Here is a 15832-nt window from a genome sequence, read left to right as displayed (position 1 = left end):
ATCAATCCATTTGAAATCACCCAATTTCGAATATCACTGATAAAATTTATTATCTTTTAATTTTTATATACAAAGTTCTACTAGACTTATAGAATACAGAACAAGCATGCATTATTTCTTTACATGCTCAATTCTTTTCAGAGCGTCCATTTTGTTGTATTAGTTCGTAAGAAAATTTTGTACTTTACAAAGGTTTGAGGTGAACGCTCTAGTTCTATTCTTTTTTAAAAGTACTACCTGAAAGGGCGCTCTCTACATAGCACATCGTTCACATATAAGCATGAATCTCCTTGTCATTGCTCACAACATCTATCCATGTCTCTTAACAGACACAAGTGAAGGACGTCTTCATAAAAATCGGCAAGAGTATCATAAAGGGGAGATCTTTTCGATATCTCGCACCGTTTGCAAGATTTGAGCCTATTTCTGATTGGAGTTTCTAATTCATGCATGATCAGTGTTTTCTTTCTTCTTGCATGCAGTATGTAATAAGCGAATGCATTACGCACACAATTAATAATAATGCCAGTGATATAGGTGTTCATTGGGCAAACCATTCCAAACAATAAAGATTCCCTTAAACTGGAAAAATTGTTATATTTCGTTTTTCATTACCATTTGACCATGAAACAAACGCCGCAGAGATAGACTAACCGAGTATACAAATGTGTGATGTTGGAATGTATAACTCGTAGGATATGATGGTTTACTTACTAAAATTTCAACATTTGCAGTGTACACTTAAAAAATGTAATAAAGAAATAACGACCATATTTTTAAAATATTTAATTAAAACTGAACAATCTACATAAAATTTGCAATCGATCAGTGAAAACGGCACCTTTCTAGAGCCTGTGGTTTCCAAGATATTATTGTTAAAAGAATCGAACGGTTTGAAAGAAAATTTAATGTACATTTTATGTTCAGTGCATATTTAAGTAGGATGCACTGTAAGTAAGCTTATGTGCTCTTTTCACGTAGACTGCCTCAATTGTAACCCTGCTCCTTTTTCTCCTTCTAGGGCATATATACATAGAGAGAGTAAAACAAATGTCTAATTATTTTAAATGAAAGTGAAAAGTGTGTATAATATTTCATGTCCCTAACCTTCAGAGATTCCGAGATATGGACATTTTAAGAAGATACTTGCCATCCTTCTTTTCCCCCTTCTGCGTCAAATTTCAAGAAATCCTTCCTTATTGAAATCTTACATCACAAATCATATGTCCACTCCCAATTTCATGTTTCTAGCTTAAGCAGTTTGGCCTGAGCATTAATGAGTTAGTTAGGAGTTCTTCTTTAATATAGAGCGATTGTAAAATGACCCATTAACTTAGTTGTAATTGAGTTGCTAATAATCCGGATTCCTTCATTAAGAAAAACGAAACTCTAAAATGAGTCAGGTCTCAGTAATCCAATTTTAACTACTTGCTACTACTCAAATAATTGTTTGTGAAACTGAAACTTTTTCAGTGTGTTTGTTTTGTGACATTTCAAGTTGAAAACTGCTGATTTTCGAAAAATCGCAATGTTTGAAAACCTATAATAAAAAAAGGATGAAATTCTCACTGTCAGGTATCAAATTTTTAAGGAAACCTAGTATTCCACAAGGCCTATTTTAAAAAAACAATCGTGAATCTTTTCTTAATTAAAATTTTTAATTTTAAAAATGGCAGTTTGTTTTCTCCAAACTTTAATATTGAACAAATTTATTCAGTATTCGTAGTATAGCAGACTTAAATATCCACTGGACATAAAATATTGTACATTTAATTCTCTTTCAAATGCTTTTTTTTAAAAAAAAAAATTATTATTTGAAATCAATATGTTCATTAAAAAACGGAGCTACAGTGTTTATCACAAATCTTTGTAAACTGAAAAGTAGTTTTACAAGCCTATACGAAATAGCTGTTCGAAAAACTGAACATGTAAACAGAAAAAATATTAATAAATGTTTGTTTTCTATTCTCTAAATATAGTACAACTTTATATATAGCGGTAAAAAATGAAAAACAATAAATTTTCTCAGAAATTTTTAAATTTGAAATTGGATTATTTCAAATGAATTGACCCTTATGTGATATATAGACTTTATACGCTGATTCCGTTGAGTACGATACAATAATGTATGGTTCTGTTTTCAGAAACAACCATGTCTTCGTTTTAAAGAAATCATAAAGAAATACTAGTACATATTAATATTTATTTGCTCAAAGAAAAATTGCGCCTAAATCACCATCTTTCGCTTACTTCTTTTTCTTCTGTGTTACTTTTATTATTTGTGTAAATCTCCACAGGAAACTACTTCTAGTTCCGACAAATGAAGATTACTCGAACTTTTCTTCCTTTGAGCATCTATCGTTAAGTATAAAAGTGATCAATTAAATACCTTTTTTCAATGATAAGTATGTGTAATATTCATCTTTACAGGGAGGAGGAGGAGGCATAGCTCGCAAGGAATATGATCTCACACCCTTGAGAGAAGCGAAGCTACCTATAATATGGGTTCTAGGTGAGTTAATAAATATTAGTTATTGCTTCATGTAAGTTAACAGTAGAGACTGGGTTCTTACACAAAAATAGAGGTAAAGGTAGTGTTATGAGCCTTCATGTATTATGAGCTTTCTCAATATCTTTTCATACAACGCTCTCAAACCTGAAGGTGACGACTTGAACTATTAGTTTAGATCAGTGATCGCCAAACCGTCGATCGCGAGCTACTAGTAGCTCGCGGGGACATTTTCGGTAGGTCGTGTTAACGCTCCGGTTGGCTAACCTTGATTCCTCCACTGAGCTGACGCTAACGAGAGGGGGAGCTGACGACAACAACTGCTTGTTTCTCTCGCAGAATTGCCATTGTCAGTCTCATCTCACCGTTTAGCACTTCGTGGCTAAGCGGTTAGCGTACGCGCCTTTGTCGTGGGAAACACGGGTTCTATTCCCGGCGGGAGCTCGCATGTAGTTCGGATTCCACGTTAATCAATAGGCCCCGTCTCATACAGCCTCGCTGCTGAAAGGGACGTTAAGCTCAAACTCAACTCAACTTATCTCATAGTTTATTGTATACGCGTGGGATTGTGCATGCTATGTTTTTCGTGTGTATATTAGACATTTGCTAACTTGGATAATTTGATTTCATATTTACTAGAAACGTAAGTTTATAGGCGATAAACAAATATAACAAAATTATTTTAAAAAAATGGTAATTCTTTTGGTTGGTAGCTCAAAGTAGGATTTGAAAACGGTTCGGTAGCTCAAAAGCTTCGGAAGTTTGGTGACTACTGGTTTAGATAATACCTCTTGTTACCAGAGCGTTCTTGTTCAGTTGTAGCTTGTAGTTTATAAGTGAATGTCTTGTTTTTGTTTCTTCGATCTGAAAAAACTTTAAAAGGTTAGTGCTTTGCTGTTAATTACAGTGTTTAATCATTGAAATTAACCCCTTGTCATATTTTGACGCGCTGGACGCGTTGGTTTTCACTTTTCACTTCCGTATTTTGAAGCGTGTCACGCGTTTCGATGTTTGAGCGGCTGTATCCCGCTTGCTGCCAATAGAAGAGGGAAGCTTACAGGTTTCCTGTGCTTTGTGAATATCTGTTAGTTTAATGAAGCGCCAGAATAGGCATAGATGTTTACAGCATTGCAAAAAAAATTCCGAAAAAAAGTCATATGTGAAGGGGTTAATATATATTATTGCAGTATATTAGTATATTATTGCAGTGGATAAAGTATGTCCAAAAGATTGTGTTATGTAGATATTATGTAACTTTGCAAATTACAGAGATTAATTATAAATGTTCCAATTTCAATATGGTGAGGGTTGTAATTTGAACCCCAGAAAATACTTGGTATATGAGTCCCAAAAACTTGGACTGCTAAATAAAAAGAAAAAAGGTAGGCTCAACTGAAGGAAAAGAAATTGAAAGATAAAAAACGATAATCAACAACCTACGAAGAAAACACAAACGTAAAGAAAGTAATAAGTAGAAACGAAGATTCAGATAAGGAATCACGTGAATCAGATATCAGTTCTGGGAAATCTGTCATAGAAACACCAATCAGAGTGAAAATCCTGTTAACGAAGTAGTTCTACGAGCGGCAGATACCCAAGGAGAACTTTGTGTGCAATGCGTTTTCTGCAAAATGGGGACACACAATGACTGCGCTAGATACAAAAAAGAATTATTATGTTTGTACCTTTTGCAACTAGACATAACAGGATATCTCACAAAACTTTTTAGCAAGCTTTCCAATTTATTTTAATGACCCTTTTCGTTCAATTTATAATAACTTTTCAATGGTCTTGTAATGAATGAATGATTTTTGATCATACAACGTATTTCATCTCATAATATCTTTCTCTTCAAGTTTTGGAATGAATAAAATTGTTTTATAAATAAATTTGTGATACTCTTTTTTTTTTTTACACGTTACACGTTCATATTACCAGCACAAAACTTTTTATTCTACAACATACCTTGCTTTACTTTAATTTTTTCATTTCTTTACATTTCTTTATTAATTATTACAGATTAATTATCTGTTATGAGTAAAGATCCAGGTAATGTATCAATGTAAGAGATTTGGCGCACAAATGCCTCATATATATATATATATATATATATATATATATATATATATATATATATATATATATATATATATATATATATATATATATATATATATATATATATATATATATATATATATATATATATATATATATATATATATATATATATATATATATATATATATATATATATGGTGAAGGCTCCTAGGTAGTATACGTGTGCTAAGCCATGTAGGGAATTTTGATTTTCTTTGACTTTGGGATTTTGTTTTCGATTAAGGAGTGGAGTCCATGTCAAATGTTAAGTGTAATATCAAGATATTTCAGTAATTTACCAAAATGATTCGAATTTCTTAAGTATAAACATTGAGTAAAAATGAGTTTCCATAGATTTTGCTTGCAAATAATTGGTGCTGAAACCTCGGACTCAGACCTCTTCATCCTCCTCCCCAATATTGTTCCGGTGGCTGAGCCTTCCATGATTCAGTGCCGTTTTCGTGTTATTTTTCTCCTTGCTCAGTTCTAAAAACTGTTTACCATCCATGAGGTGTTGCAAATGTTTAAATTTGGAGAAATGAGCTTAAATCATTGTTTGATAAAGTTTTACTCTGTTATAGCTGAACTCACCCAATATTTACTTCGTATCGACGCTTGTGCTTACGATAGGGATGCAAATAACCAACAAAATTTTACTAGTCCAAGGTAGAAAACCTACTATCCCACATCCCACAATAGAAATCATTTACTCACCTTCGACATGATAATAAATACTCGCCCGCACCAATGAACCACTCACCCCGGGCGAGTGCTTATTTGCATCCCTGGCTTACGATGTTATTTGTGGAAGGCAAAAGTGCTTTTGTTTCCTTAGGATTAATAATGAGGGACCAGCTAATGGACCAATAGAATCTTCTAGGAAATTATTAATATTTTTTATACTTTTACCATACGTTAGTAATGCAATATTATCTGTAAAGATAAACAATAAGATAATTGTGGCAAATCGGCCGTGAAAGGATCTACAGCAGCAATGACTGTAACTCTCCACTTAAATAAGATGTCCAGGTTCTTTTGTGAAATTCCAACCATACCACAACACCATACCCAAAAGAGGATAGTAAAGGTCAAAACTCTCTTTCGAAATTCTAAAGATCACACGGAAGAAAATTGCAATTTAACTTACTTTAAAATCTCTCTACTAGCAGTAAAGATAAACTCTACCAATTTCTTTCTACGTGTTGTTTTTCTATTCCAAGCACTACACCTAGAAATGATACGCCAATATTTACGCTTTACACTCTTGTATTCTCTTTCCCCATACTACTACTCGAATTTTGTTTAGCCTTCATTTTGTATTACGGCTATTTCTTTTCAATCTCCATTAAGTCAACAGAGGAAACTCGCATGAGGTGACGAAACGGGGATAAGCCAAAGCCTTTTCATTGGATGCTGCCCATCCCCACACCGATGAACAAAGTTGGCCATTCAATCGTTGCGGAATAGTGAATGTAAAAGCATATCGAGTGCATTCGAAGCACCTGCCAAGTGCGAACTGCATGATGTTAATTCGATTTCTCTAGGCGTTTGCTGAGTTGTCTGAAGTTCCAAGATCAGATAGTACAGAAATTATAATCTATGTATTTCATGAATCACATGATTTACGCCTTCATGAAGGTCACCGTCGCCATAGATTTTCACCCTTGACTAATCTCATCGAGTATGTCGCCAAATCCTTCTTTAAATTCTCTGTAGCACTTATGCATACATATACCACTTATCAAGTTCCTGTAGTACTCCTTACTCATTCGAAGATGAAATGCGACTGTATTATGCCCTTCAGCCCCGAGAAATTGAATCACATCCTATAGCTCACACTTGGCGGGCGCTTCGATTCCACTGGATATGTTTTTCGCTCGCTACTATACAATGATTGAATGGTAAGCTCTGTCCGTTGGTGTGGGAGATGAGCGACGTTCAATGAATAGCTTGAGGCCTAATCACTGCAAAATTAAAATACCTCTAATTTTACAGCCATTAAGTGATATCTTATCAAATAGATAAAAGATAATCGAAATGTGGACCAAGAGCGCCCTAGACAATATTATTTTGCATGAGATACCGTTATCACGAGTCACCTAGTAGCTTTTCGTTTGCAGTCATTTATAAACGCGAAAATAAATGCCGATTTTCTAAACAGTTGGAAATCAAAAGTAGATAAGTGAGTCGTGATAACGGTATCTCATGTAAAATAACATTGTCAAGGGCGCTCTTGTTAAACATTTCGATTATATTTGATCTATTTGAAGATATCACATAATTACCATACAATTAACGGTATTTTAATTTCACCGTGATGAGGCATCTTAAGCCTCTTTTATTCTCTCGCGTGGCTCTCTTCTGGTGGCATATATTTTTTGTTCATTGCATCTGAGGAAACAGCATTTTAGAAATGGTACAGTCCGCGGCATAAAATTTGTTACAAAAATTCTAAGTCCAAATGAATAACAAACTCTTGCCCAGTTTTCTTATGCATTCCCGCAATACATGTATCAATCGATTAGTTGCTTCTAGTATTTATTCCAACTTCTCCCCGTTCTCCACCTCTCCTTATCTAAAGCAGTGTGTGTGACGTAGTACACTCTTTCCATTCAGCTGAAAAAGAAACAGGAATCAAGTTTACAACGTTATAGCTTTAAAACAGTCCTTTCCATTCGTTTGTTCTGAAATATTTTTAAGAGCCTAAATTAAAGGAAAGTCACACAATCTTCCCGGAGCTTCATAAATATCTGTAGTTTCATTCTTTTCTTTCTTTAAAGAGTGCAAGCTAGTAAAATGCTCCCTAAGAAATCTATGGAAATTGCCAAGAGCTCTAAAATATCTACAGACAGAAACGAGTTTTATTCAATGATTCATTGAATTTCTTTTCAGTAAGTGCAAGCAAATGTTTCAGGGGCGTCATTTGGGCAGGACAGGAGGGTGTAATTCCCCCTCTCTTGAGCTTCATAAATACGTATTTTTTGATCAAATGTATAGTAATACACTAATAAAAAGTGAAAATCTTATGTCGCCGGAGAATCTCTTCCCCCCCCCCCCGAATAAAGTCTAAAAGACACTGGTTTTAACAACAAACCTATAGAGCTACGATAGCACATTGCTAAAGAGCTTACATTTGGTTTCAAGAGTCGAAGGTTTGATCTCAAGCCATATGACTTCCTAGTTGATAGAGAGAGGGGGGGGATTCAAGTATAGAGACAGAGAGGGCTGATTTGTATACACAGGTTTAGAATTGGGGAAAAAAATGATCGGACAGCATTCGTATTATGACGAAAATTCTGATTTTGTGAAAGATAAGAAGGGAAGTTTTCGAACTGCGAGGATCACATTAAGCAGTTGTCGAATTAATGTGGAGAACTCTTTTTAGAGCATCAGATGATTACGAAAGGAGAGAAAGATCTTCACAACTGAGTAATTAAGATTTTAAAAATTCTTGATTCGGAGATTAATCAATGGCGACGGGTTTCGAACCACGAACCTTGTGGTTATCGAACCATGACTTTATCCATTCTGCTACGGAGAATTCTATTACTGGTTCACATACGTTTCCCTTAGCTGCGCTGAAAGCTACCTTAAGGGGATATTCCAAAAGTTGACTCGGTGGATGCGCCGTCCAGATAGGACGTAAACCTCTTGTAACTTAGTTACAATGTGCAAAATGAACTTTCTCTTCTTCAGGACACTTTTTAAAGCTTTAAAATTTGTTACTATTGTTTTAATTAAGTTACATTTGATAGAACCATTTGATAAAGTAGTGCCAAGCCCTGTGCGTCATTGTCTGTTAGGTGAATGGTTAATGTAAGTTACTTTTACGTGGATGGTCCGAGCTTCCAATCAAGACCATTGTTATTGATTATTTTATTTGAGCTACGCTCATACTGTATATTCCACAAGTTCAATTTCGAAGTAATGTAGTCACAGCTAGTTTAATTCGAAATAATTTTCCAATATTATATTTGTTACTAAATTTACATGGCACTCCTCACTGTTTGTAGCCCTGCATAAATGCAAAATTGTTTTAAAAGTATATTTTACTTTCAAGTTTTATTGTTTTTTTAATTGTCCTTCAAATTTATTTTATAATTATTTTCTATTTCTTAATTATAACATATTTTCTATTTATATTGTATTCTATGTTACACGTTTATTATTTATATTTTATATCTTACCTTTGAAGAGGAGCTTTTGACAATTCAGAGCAGCAGGGACATACACAGGATGCAGGCCTTTGCAATCAAGAGCTTTTGCCCCCACGAAATCACTACTTTTTTTTGTAAATTATATCTAATTTTAGTGATGATGATAGCAGGGGCGGATTCAGGGGAGTGTGTTCGGGCGATCACATCCCCCAGAATAGGGAACTTTTTAAACTTTTTATTTTAAAAATAAAACATATCCTAAGTATTTTTCATCTTTGTATTATAAACGTAAATTAAAACCTAAAGTAGATAGGCCTTACTTTCTTAAGAAAGTTAATTCTGCAGAAGAGCTACTTCTCCTTTTCTAAATTTGTTTTTTTCTTTTCTTTTCTTTCTTTCTTTCTTTCTTTCTTCTTCTTTTTTTGCAATCCGCTCTTAACTTGATTTGACTTCGAACGACCGCCCCTCCCAAACAATCATCCTGGATCCGCCCCTGGATGATAGACATTTTAGTAAAATATGCTCTCAATCGCTAAAATAAATTCCTGTCAAGCTTTCGATCGCTGAAATAAATTTCTGTCTACGGCCTTGCAAAACAGTGACGATTTTAGGGAGTGATCAGTTAGTAATGCCTCCCTGGAGAAACGACACTTCCCCAGAAGTCATATCTCCGATAATTCAGAATGTGATTTGTGCATTATCACTTTTCACTCTCAGTGTCTTGAAACGCACCGAAAAGGAACTGTTCTGAAGTATTTACTGGTTCTCCCTATGACCCCATTTCAATATGGCCAACCTTGGAAATATACACATCTGAAATATCACCTTTATGTCAGTGATCCCGAAAACCATCCATTCGACACAAATATAGGATATTTTCGATTCTTTATTCCTGTCACCCTCCCATTGTCAACTCGAAGCCAACCAAGGCTTATTTTGCACTTACGCAGCATCCACAGTGTCACTTTTCATCTTTGCACATGAATTCGACACTAATTTCGTTCGTATTTGACTACTTTTACATGTCACCTTCACATCTTGGTAGGGATTTTTTCAGTATCTCGCCCCCACAACTATGGAGAAATTTCAACCAACTAAGTATAATTATAAATTATCATCTGAAACACAACAGTACGGGTGATCTTTTTTGCAGAGGAATTCGTTAACTACTGTTTCAATATCAATGTATTGGCGTTTTTTGCTCTGCATGCTGGAGATTGCCAAATAGCTAAACTTCATTCTGTACTATTGTGCTATGAATATAGTGGTTTAATTCACTGAATACTCGCTTAGATGATGCTCTCGTCACAGGCAAAGTGAGATACAGTTATAAAAGAAAAACGAAACGAAATATTTAAGTTTTACGTCCCACGTTATCCCGACTACGCTAATGGAGACAGTGATGTTGAGAAACGAATGAAATCCTTTAATGAAGAAAGTGGGAGGAAACTGGAGAAACCCGAGAAAACTCATGCACACGGTGTTTGTCCATAATAAAGTTCATTCAGCGCGAGCTGGGATCTAACCAACAACTCCATGCACCATAGGTAAAGTTATAAAAGAATAGGCGTCTAAACAAATACGGAACACTACTATCAATGAGAGTTGTATAAAATTAGATTTTTATTTATTTCGTTCTAAGTTGAAATTTCAATCAATCTTGATCTTCATTACTGTTCGAAATCCGGACCAACCAGTATTCCCTACTAGGGTAAAGATTAATTGATCGCCAACAGAAATCCAAAATCCTCTGTATAACCCCACGTTCCATTATTCCATATACACAATTAAGAGTCCAGCGTAACCTACCAGTTAATAAGTTTTCTTATTATTATTATTATTTTTAACACCTCAAAAATATAGGATCATAATTGAACCACTGATTGGAAAAAGGGAATAAGTACATAAAAATATTTATTCCACTTTTAAGCTTTTCTCACCAATTGCAGTACTATAATACAATATTCTTCTTCTTGTCTTAGAGTTTGTCAGTTCTTTTGCTACAATTAATCAGTTATACACTTGTTGAAACAAATACAAATACGCCTCGGGAAGGTTTTTTAGCGTTTCTGAAAACTTAGGTCTGTTGTACTTATTCCCTTTTGCTGGAAAGGGGGCGCGGTGGCTCAGTGGTAGAGCGTTCACCTCTGGTGCTTGGGGTCCCGGGTTCGATCCCAGCCCCCGCCAAGTGAAGCTTGTGGTGGGCAAACACCGTGCTCGTGGGTTTTCTCGGTATTCTCCCGTTTCCTCCCACTTTCTTCATTCCATCATTTTACTTATCTCTCATCATCATCGTCTCCTTTAGCCTAACCGGCATAACCGTGGGACGTAAAACTCAAAGATTTCATTTCATTTTTCTCTTGCTGGAAATAGTTGCTGCAAGGACGTGATAAATCTTTTCGGTAGACTTCACAGTCTATAGCTCCTTCACAACTTCCTTTTCATCTAAGGCTAAGTAGTTACATTTTAGACATTGAGGAAAAAGTGTGAAATTAATTAAAACCCTTCAAAGTGGAGTTACGGATCTTCAATGGACCCCATTTTGCTGTTGGCCTCGCTCAACGCACTCCCATCACTGTTCAGGGTGCACGATGGAATTTCTCGATTTTAGGAAAACTTTATAAGACAGTACTAGTTTTTTTTTACAGCTGTTTCAATTGAGTTGTATTTGCTAGAACTGTCGGTTAAAGGAAACAAAACATTGATTGCACAAACGTATAATGGTATCATTTGCTTGCAAATTTAAAACTTATAGAAGTTAATGGCTTGTTAGGTGAGGGGTTAATGAACAGAATTTTTGTACTGGTGGTCCAGGGCTCGAATCTCGTCCGTTCTTCTTACATTTTTTTCTTTAAGCTACACTGAGTTTGTTCATTCCAATTCTTTAAGCTTGAATACCAGTTAGTGAATTAAAAGTAGCTAACATTATTTTCAAATACGAGACGTTATTACATGCTTGTCACTAGCTCACAATACTCAACTTTGATATAAACTCTTGCAGCCTTCATTTAACTCATTTCTTGACGTGTTTTGTTACAAAACTCATGAATCGTGGCGAACAAAATTGCTTTACCAGATAATGGTGACTGCTTTTAAACCAAATGACAAGTATGAGAATTAAACGTATCATATCTGTACTTTGGTGTGGAGAAGAAACGAAATAGCGAACGAAAGGTTTAAGAACAACCACGTTATTAATATAAACTATGCCAAAGATTATTGACTTATATGATTTAAAAAAATCGAAAGAAATTTTGAAAGAACCAAAAATACTAACGTAGAATTTTGTAATTGGATGCAAGGGAATCTAATTTAAACATACTAAAACATACCATTTAGCGCATATAGAGCGTGGATCTGTGCTCAAGGCGCTAGCTAATAATCTGGAGGTTCTCAAGTCGGAACCATGTGTGAATATTTTGTTTAAATTTAGAAGTTTTGATGATCATTAGTCGGCGATGACACACGTTTAATTGTCACAAGGTATTTGAATATTTTGATCTTTCAATATTTGAATGATCAAATCTTCAATAATAATAATAATAATAATAATAATAATAATAATAATAATAATAATAATAATAATAATAATAGTTATTATTATTATTATTATTATTATTATTATTATTATTATTATTATTATTATTATTATTATTATTATTATTAGCAAAGTAATTCAATAACACGTTAATATCTTGAATTATTTCTCGATAACTACTCAAACTTAAGACGTCCTCGAATCTAAGTCGCACCCCGATTTCGCTGGGCTAAATTAAAGAAAAATAATAATATGTTATGGTTTTACTATTACTAAAGCACTCTTTGATATTGGTCATTTTCGATGATTTTATGTATCCCTCTTCCCTCTCCATGTTGGGAGCACGGTATGACAAAAATTATCCCAGGCCCGAATGTCATGTACGTTGAAAATTTGATCGAAATCTGTTGTATGGTTCAAGAGTTGTTCTATTTATTTTTATATATTAATCTCCCCTTCTCTTATCCTCTCCTATGTTCTACCGTCAAAGTGAAAATATTAAAACACAAGTTTCTAGGCCCGAACGTCATCTATGTTGAAAATTAGATCGAGATCGGTCAGGTTGTTCAAGAGTTGTTAACTTTTATTCATTTTTATAGATATCTCCCCTCCCCTCCTCCTACCCTACGTTCTACCATCAAAGGAATATGATAAAAACCACCCCAGGTCCAAACCTCATCTATGTTGATAATTTGATTAAGATCAGTTCAGTGGCTTAAGCGTGATGAAGTCACCAAGACAGCATTTTTATTTTTATTTTTTTACATAGTCCCCCCTTCCCCTCCCCTACATTGTGCCGTCAAGGCAAAAAATGAAAACATCCCAGGTCCGAACCTTATCTATATTGAATGTTTGATTGATTGGGATCAGTCGGATTGTTCAAGAGTTATTATGTTTTATTCATTTTCATATATTTACCCTCCCCTCCTCTTCCCCAAGTTCTAATATCAAAATGAAATAACAAAAAGCTTCCCAGGTTCGAATTTCATCTATGTTCAAAATGTGATTGAGAACGATCCGGTAGTTCAAGAGTTATTCACCACCGAACATTGTCACTTTTATTTTTATATTTATAGCTGTTATGTATCTTCCCCCTCCTCTCCATCCTCTACGTTATTCCGTCAAAGTGAAATGGTAAAATCCATCCCTCGCGTTAATCGAGACGGGGACATATAGCTTCACTGCTGACGTCCCCTTTAATCCCCCTACTCATACCCTTTAGTGTGTTTAAGTTAGTTTTTTTTTTTTGTCTTCAGTTGCAAATTTTTAAGTTATTTTTCTTTGTTTCAAAATTCTCGCATTTCTTGTATGATAACACAAGTTAATAATCTTTGACTTGTTTTATATTAATAATCTGAGTTGTTCTTAAACCTTTGGTTTCCAATTTTGTTTTGTCTCTACACCAAACTACAGATATGACAAATTTAATTCTCGTACTTTACATTTGATTTCAAAGCGGTCGTCATGAACTGCTTAAAAGCAATTTTTCCGTCACGAAACATCCAGCAGAGGGCGTACGATATCGTCTATAGCAATGAGAGGAAACTCCGTCTTGTTACGTGACGTCACATGAAGCACGTTCCGTTCAAACACCTAAGCAAAGCTATCATTTTGCTTCTGGTGTGAAAATGGCTCACTACGAAGCTTCTGTTAAAAGCAGCGTGATTGCTTTAATTGAGCATGCGAGCATGAACTATAGCGAGGCAGGCGCGAGATATGGCGTTAACCGTGCTACAGCACGGAGGTGGTGGAGGAGATATGAGGAAACAGGAGATGTAAGACGTAAAAGAGGAAGTGGGCGACAAAGAGTTTCCTCTGCCGAAGAAGACCAGAGTTTAATTGCCCAATGCCGTGAGCACCCTTTCATGTCTGCCCGACAGTTACGAGAGGAAACCAATTTCCCAGGCAATGTTACGACTGTCCGTCGTAGACTCAAATCCTTTGGTTTGAGATCATACAGGGCAGCTGTTAAGGAGCGACTAACAGAAGACCACATGGTTGACGGTCTGGCGTTTGCACAGTTAAATATTGCACGTGTGTGGGACGAGGTCGTTTTCACAGACGAAAAAATATTTTCCAGTGCACACTTCGGGCCGAAGCGTGTTTACCGCCCCCCCTGGAAAAAGGTATGCCTCTGAATACGTTTCCCGTTCTGGTCGAATGGGACATGTAACTGTCTACTGTTGGGCATGGATATGCAAGGCTGCAAATTTCGGAGGAATCTACAGGACTCCTAGTCGCCTAAACGCCCACAAGTATGTGGAACATCTGGATAAAACGCTTCCGGAAATAAAAGCTCATGTAGGTGACGGCATATTATATTTGCAACAGGACAATAGCTCGATACATAATTCAAATGTGGTTCAGACATGGTTGCAGAGGCAACCTGATGTCGAAATAATTGACTGGGTTCCTCATGAAGCAGATCTGAACCCTATTGAAAATATGTGGGCCTCTGTTGCAAGAACATTGCGGGAAACCTGGTCGAACAATCCTCCACGAACATCTAATGATCTTTGGGAGCGTGTTGAAGATGCGTGGTCGATCTGTTGCATCCAACGCTATATCTCTCGCCTGGTGGATTCAATGCCACGGTGTATGGCAGCTGTAATCGAGTCCCAAAGGGACTATACACACTATTAATAAATGCTCGGCAACAACACCATCAGCCCTCTCGAGGGCTACCTAATTCGACCCACTTATTAACAAAATGTTATGAAATACATTACGCGACACCAGTGAATGTAAGTGTCTCAGTATGTTCTGCATTAATAAAGAGACTAACGTGCGAGACTTGGTGGCCGAGTGGTATTATGCTTGCTATGTAAACCAAAACCGCCTGTAACAGTGGTTCGAATCTAGTGAAGAAGACCCCTACTTTTTATCACCAGGGATATTTGCAATACGCCTTCTGCTATGTCCGCCTTCGTACGGTCTATTATATGACACATAATGTGGACCGCCATAAGTTTTTACTTAGTAAACAATTTATAAATATATGAACAAATACCTAGGTATATTAGAGTAACAATGGAATATAGTACTTTCGTCCGACTGACGTCGCTCTGCAAATGTTCATTGTATTACACCGGAAGATGAATTAAATAAAGACTGGAAAAATTGATATAAAAATTGATACGTAATAAGTTAAAGACAAAATATGTAATTATAATCTCATATTTGAAACTAATTTCGACTACAATTAATTCTCTACCTGCTTTCATAAATAACCCAAACTAAACTTCGAGGTTTGGAATGCACAAACTAAGTGTAAGAGAAAAAAGTAACAAGAAGAGCAGAGATTCGAACCCACGACCACCAGCGTAAGAATTCCTTTTACTAACCCTTCATCTATCAAACCATGACGTGAACATGACTTTTGTAAGTTATAAATTTGTATCCAAGAAACACCATTAAGCGTATGTGCAACTACTGCTTTGCTCTTTTTCTCTTCAAAAGCGTAACATGTTTAGAACGATTCGTTTCGTTTTCCATTAGAGTTTCGAAAGAGATTCTTTGTGTTTGAGT

General features: G+C 35.5%; 1 protein-coding gene across 1 annotated transcript in view; it reads left to right on the top strand.

The window, feature by feature from the left end:
- The window catches only part of Ak1 (Adenylate kinase 1), a 123371-nt gene that overhangs the window by 18948 nt on the left and 88591 nt on the right, over positions 1-15832 (top strand). Inside the window, exon 3 of the mRNA XM_081741919.1 lies at positions 2431-2512. Within this exon, the coding sequence (XP_081598045.1) occupies positions 2431-2512 (82 nt within the window). The remainder of the gene's footprint in view (positions 1-2430; positions 2513-15832) is intronic.

This window comes from Thermobia domestica, chromosome 2 (assembly GCF_964235325.1).
Source record: "Thermobia domestica chromosome 2, izTheDome1.hap1.1, whole genome shotgun sequence".
In the NCBI taxonomy this organism is placed as follows: Eukaryota; Metazoa; Arthropoda; class Insecta; order Zygentoma; family Lepismatidae; genus Thermobia; species Thermobia domestica.
This window is presented reverse-complemented; position numbering and strand designations above follow the sequence as displayed.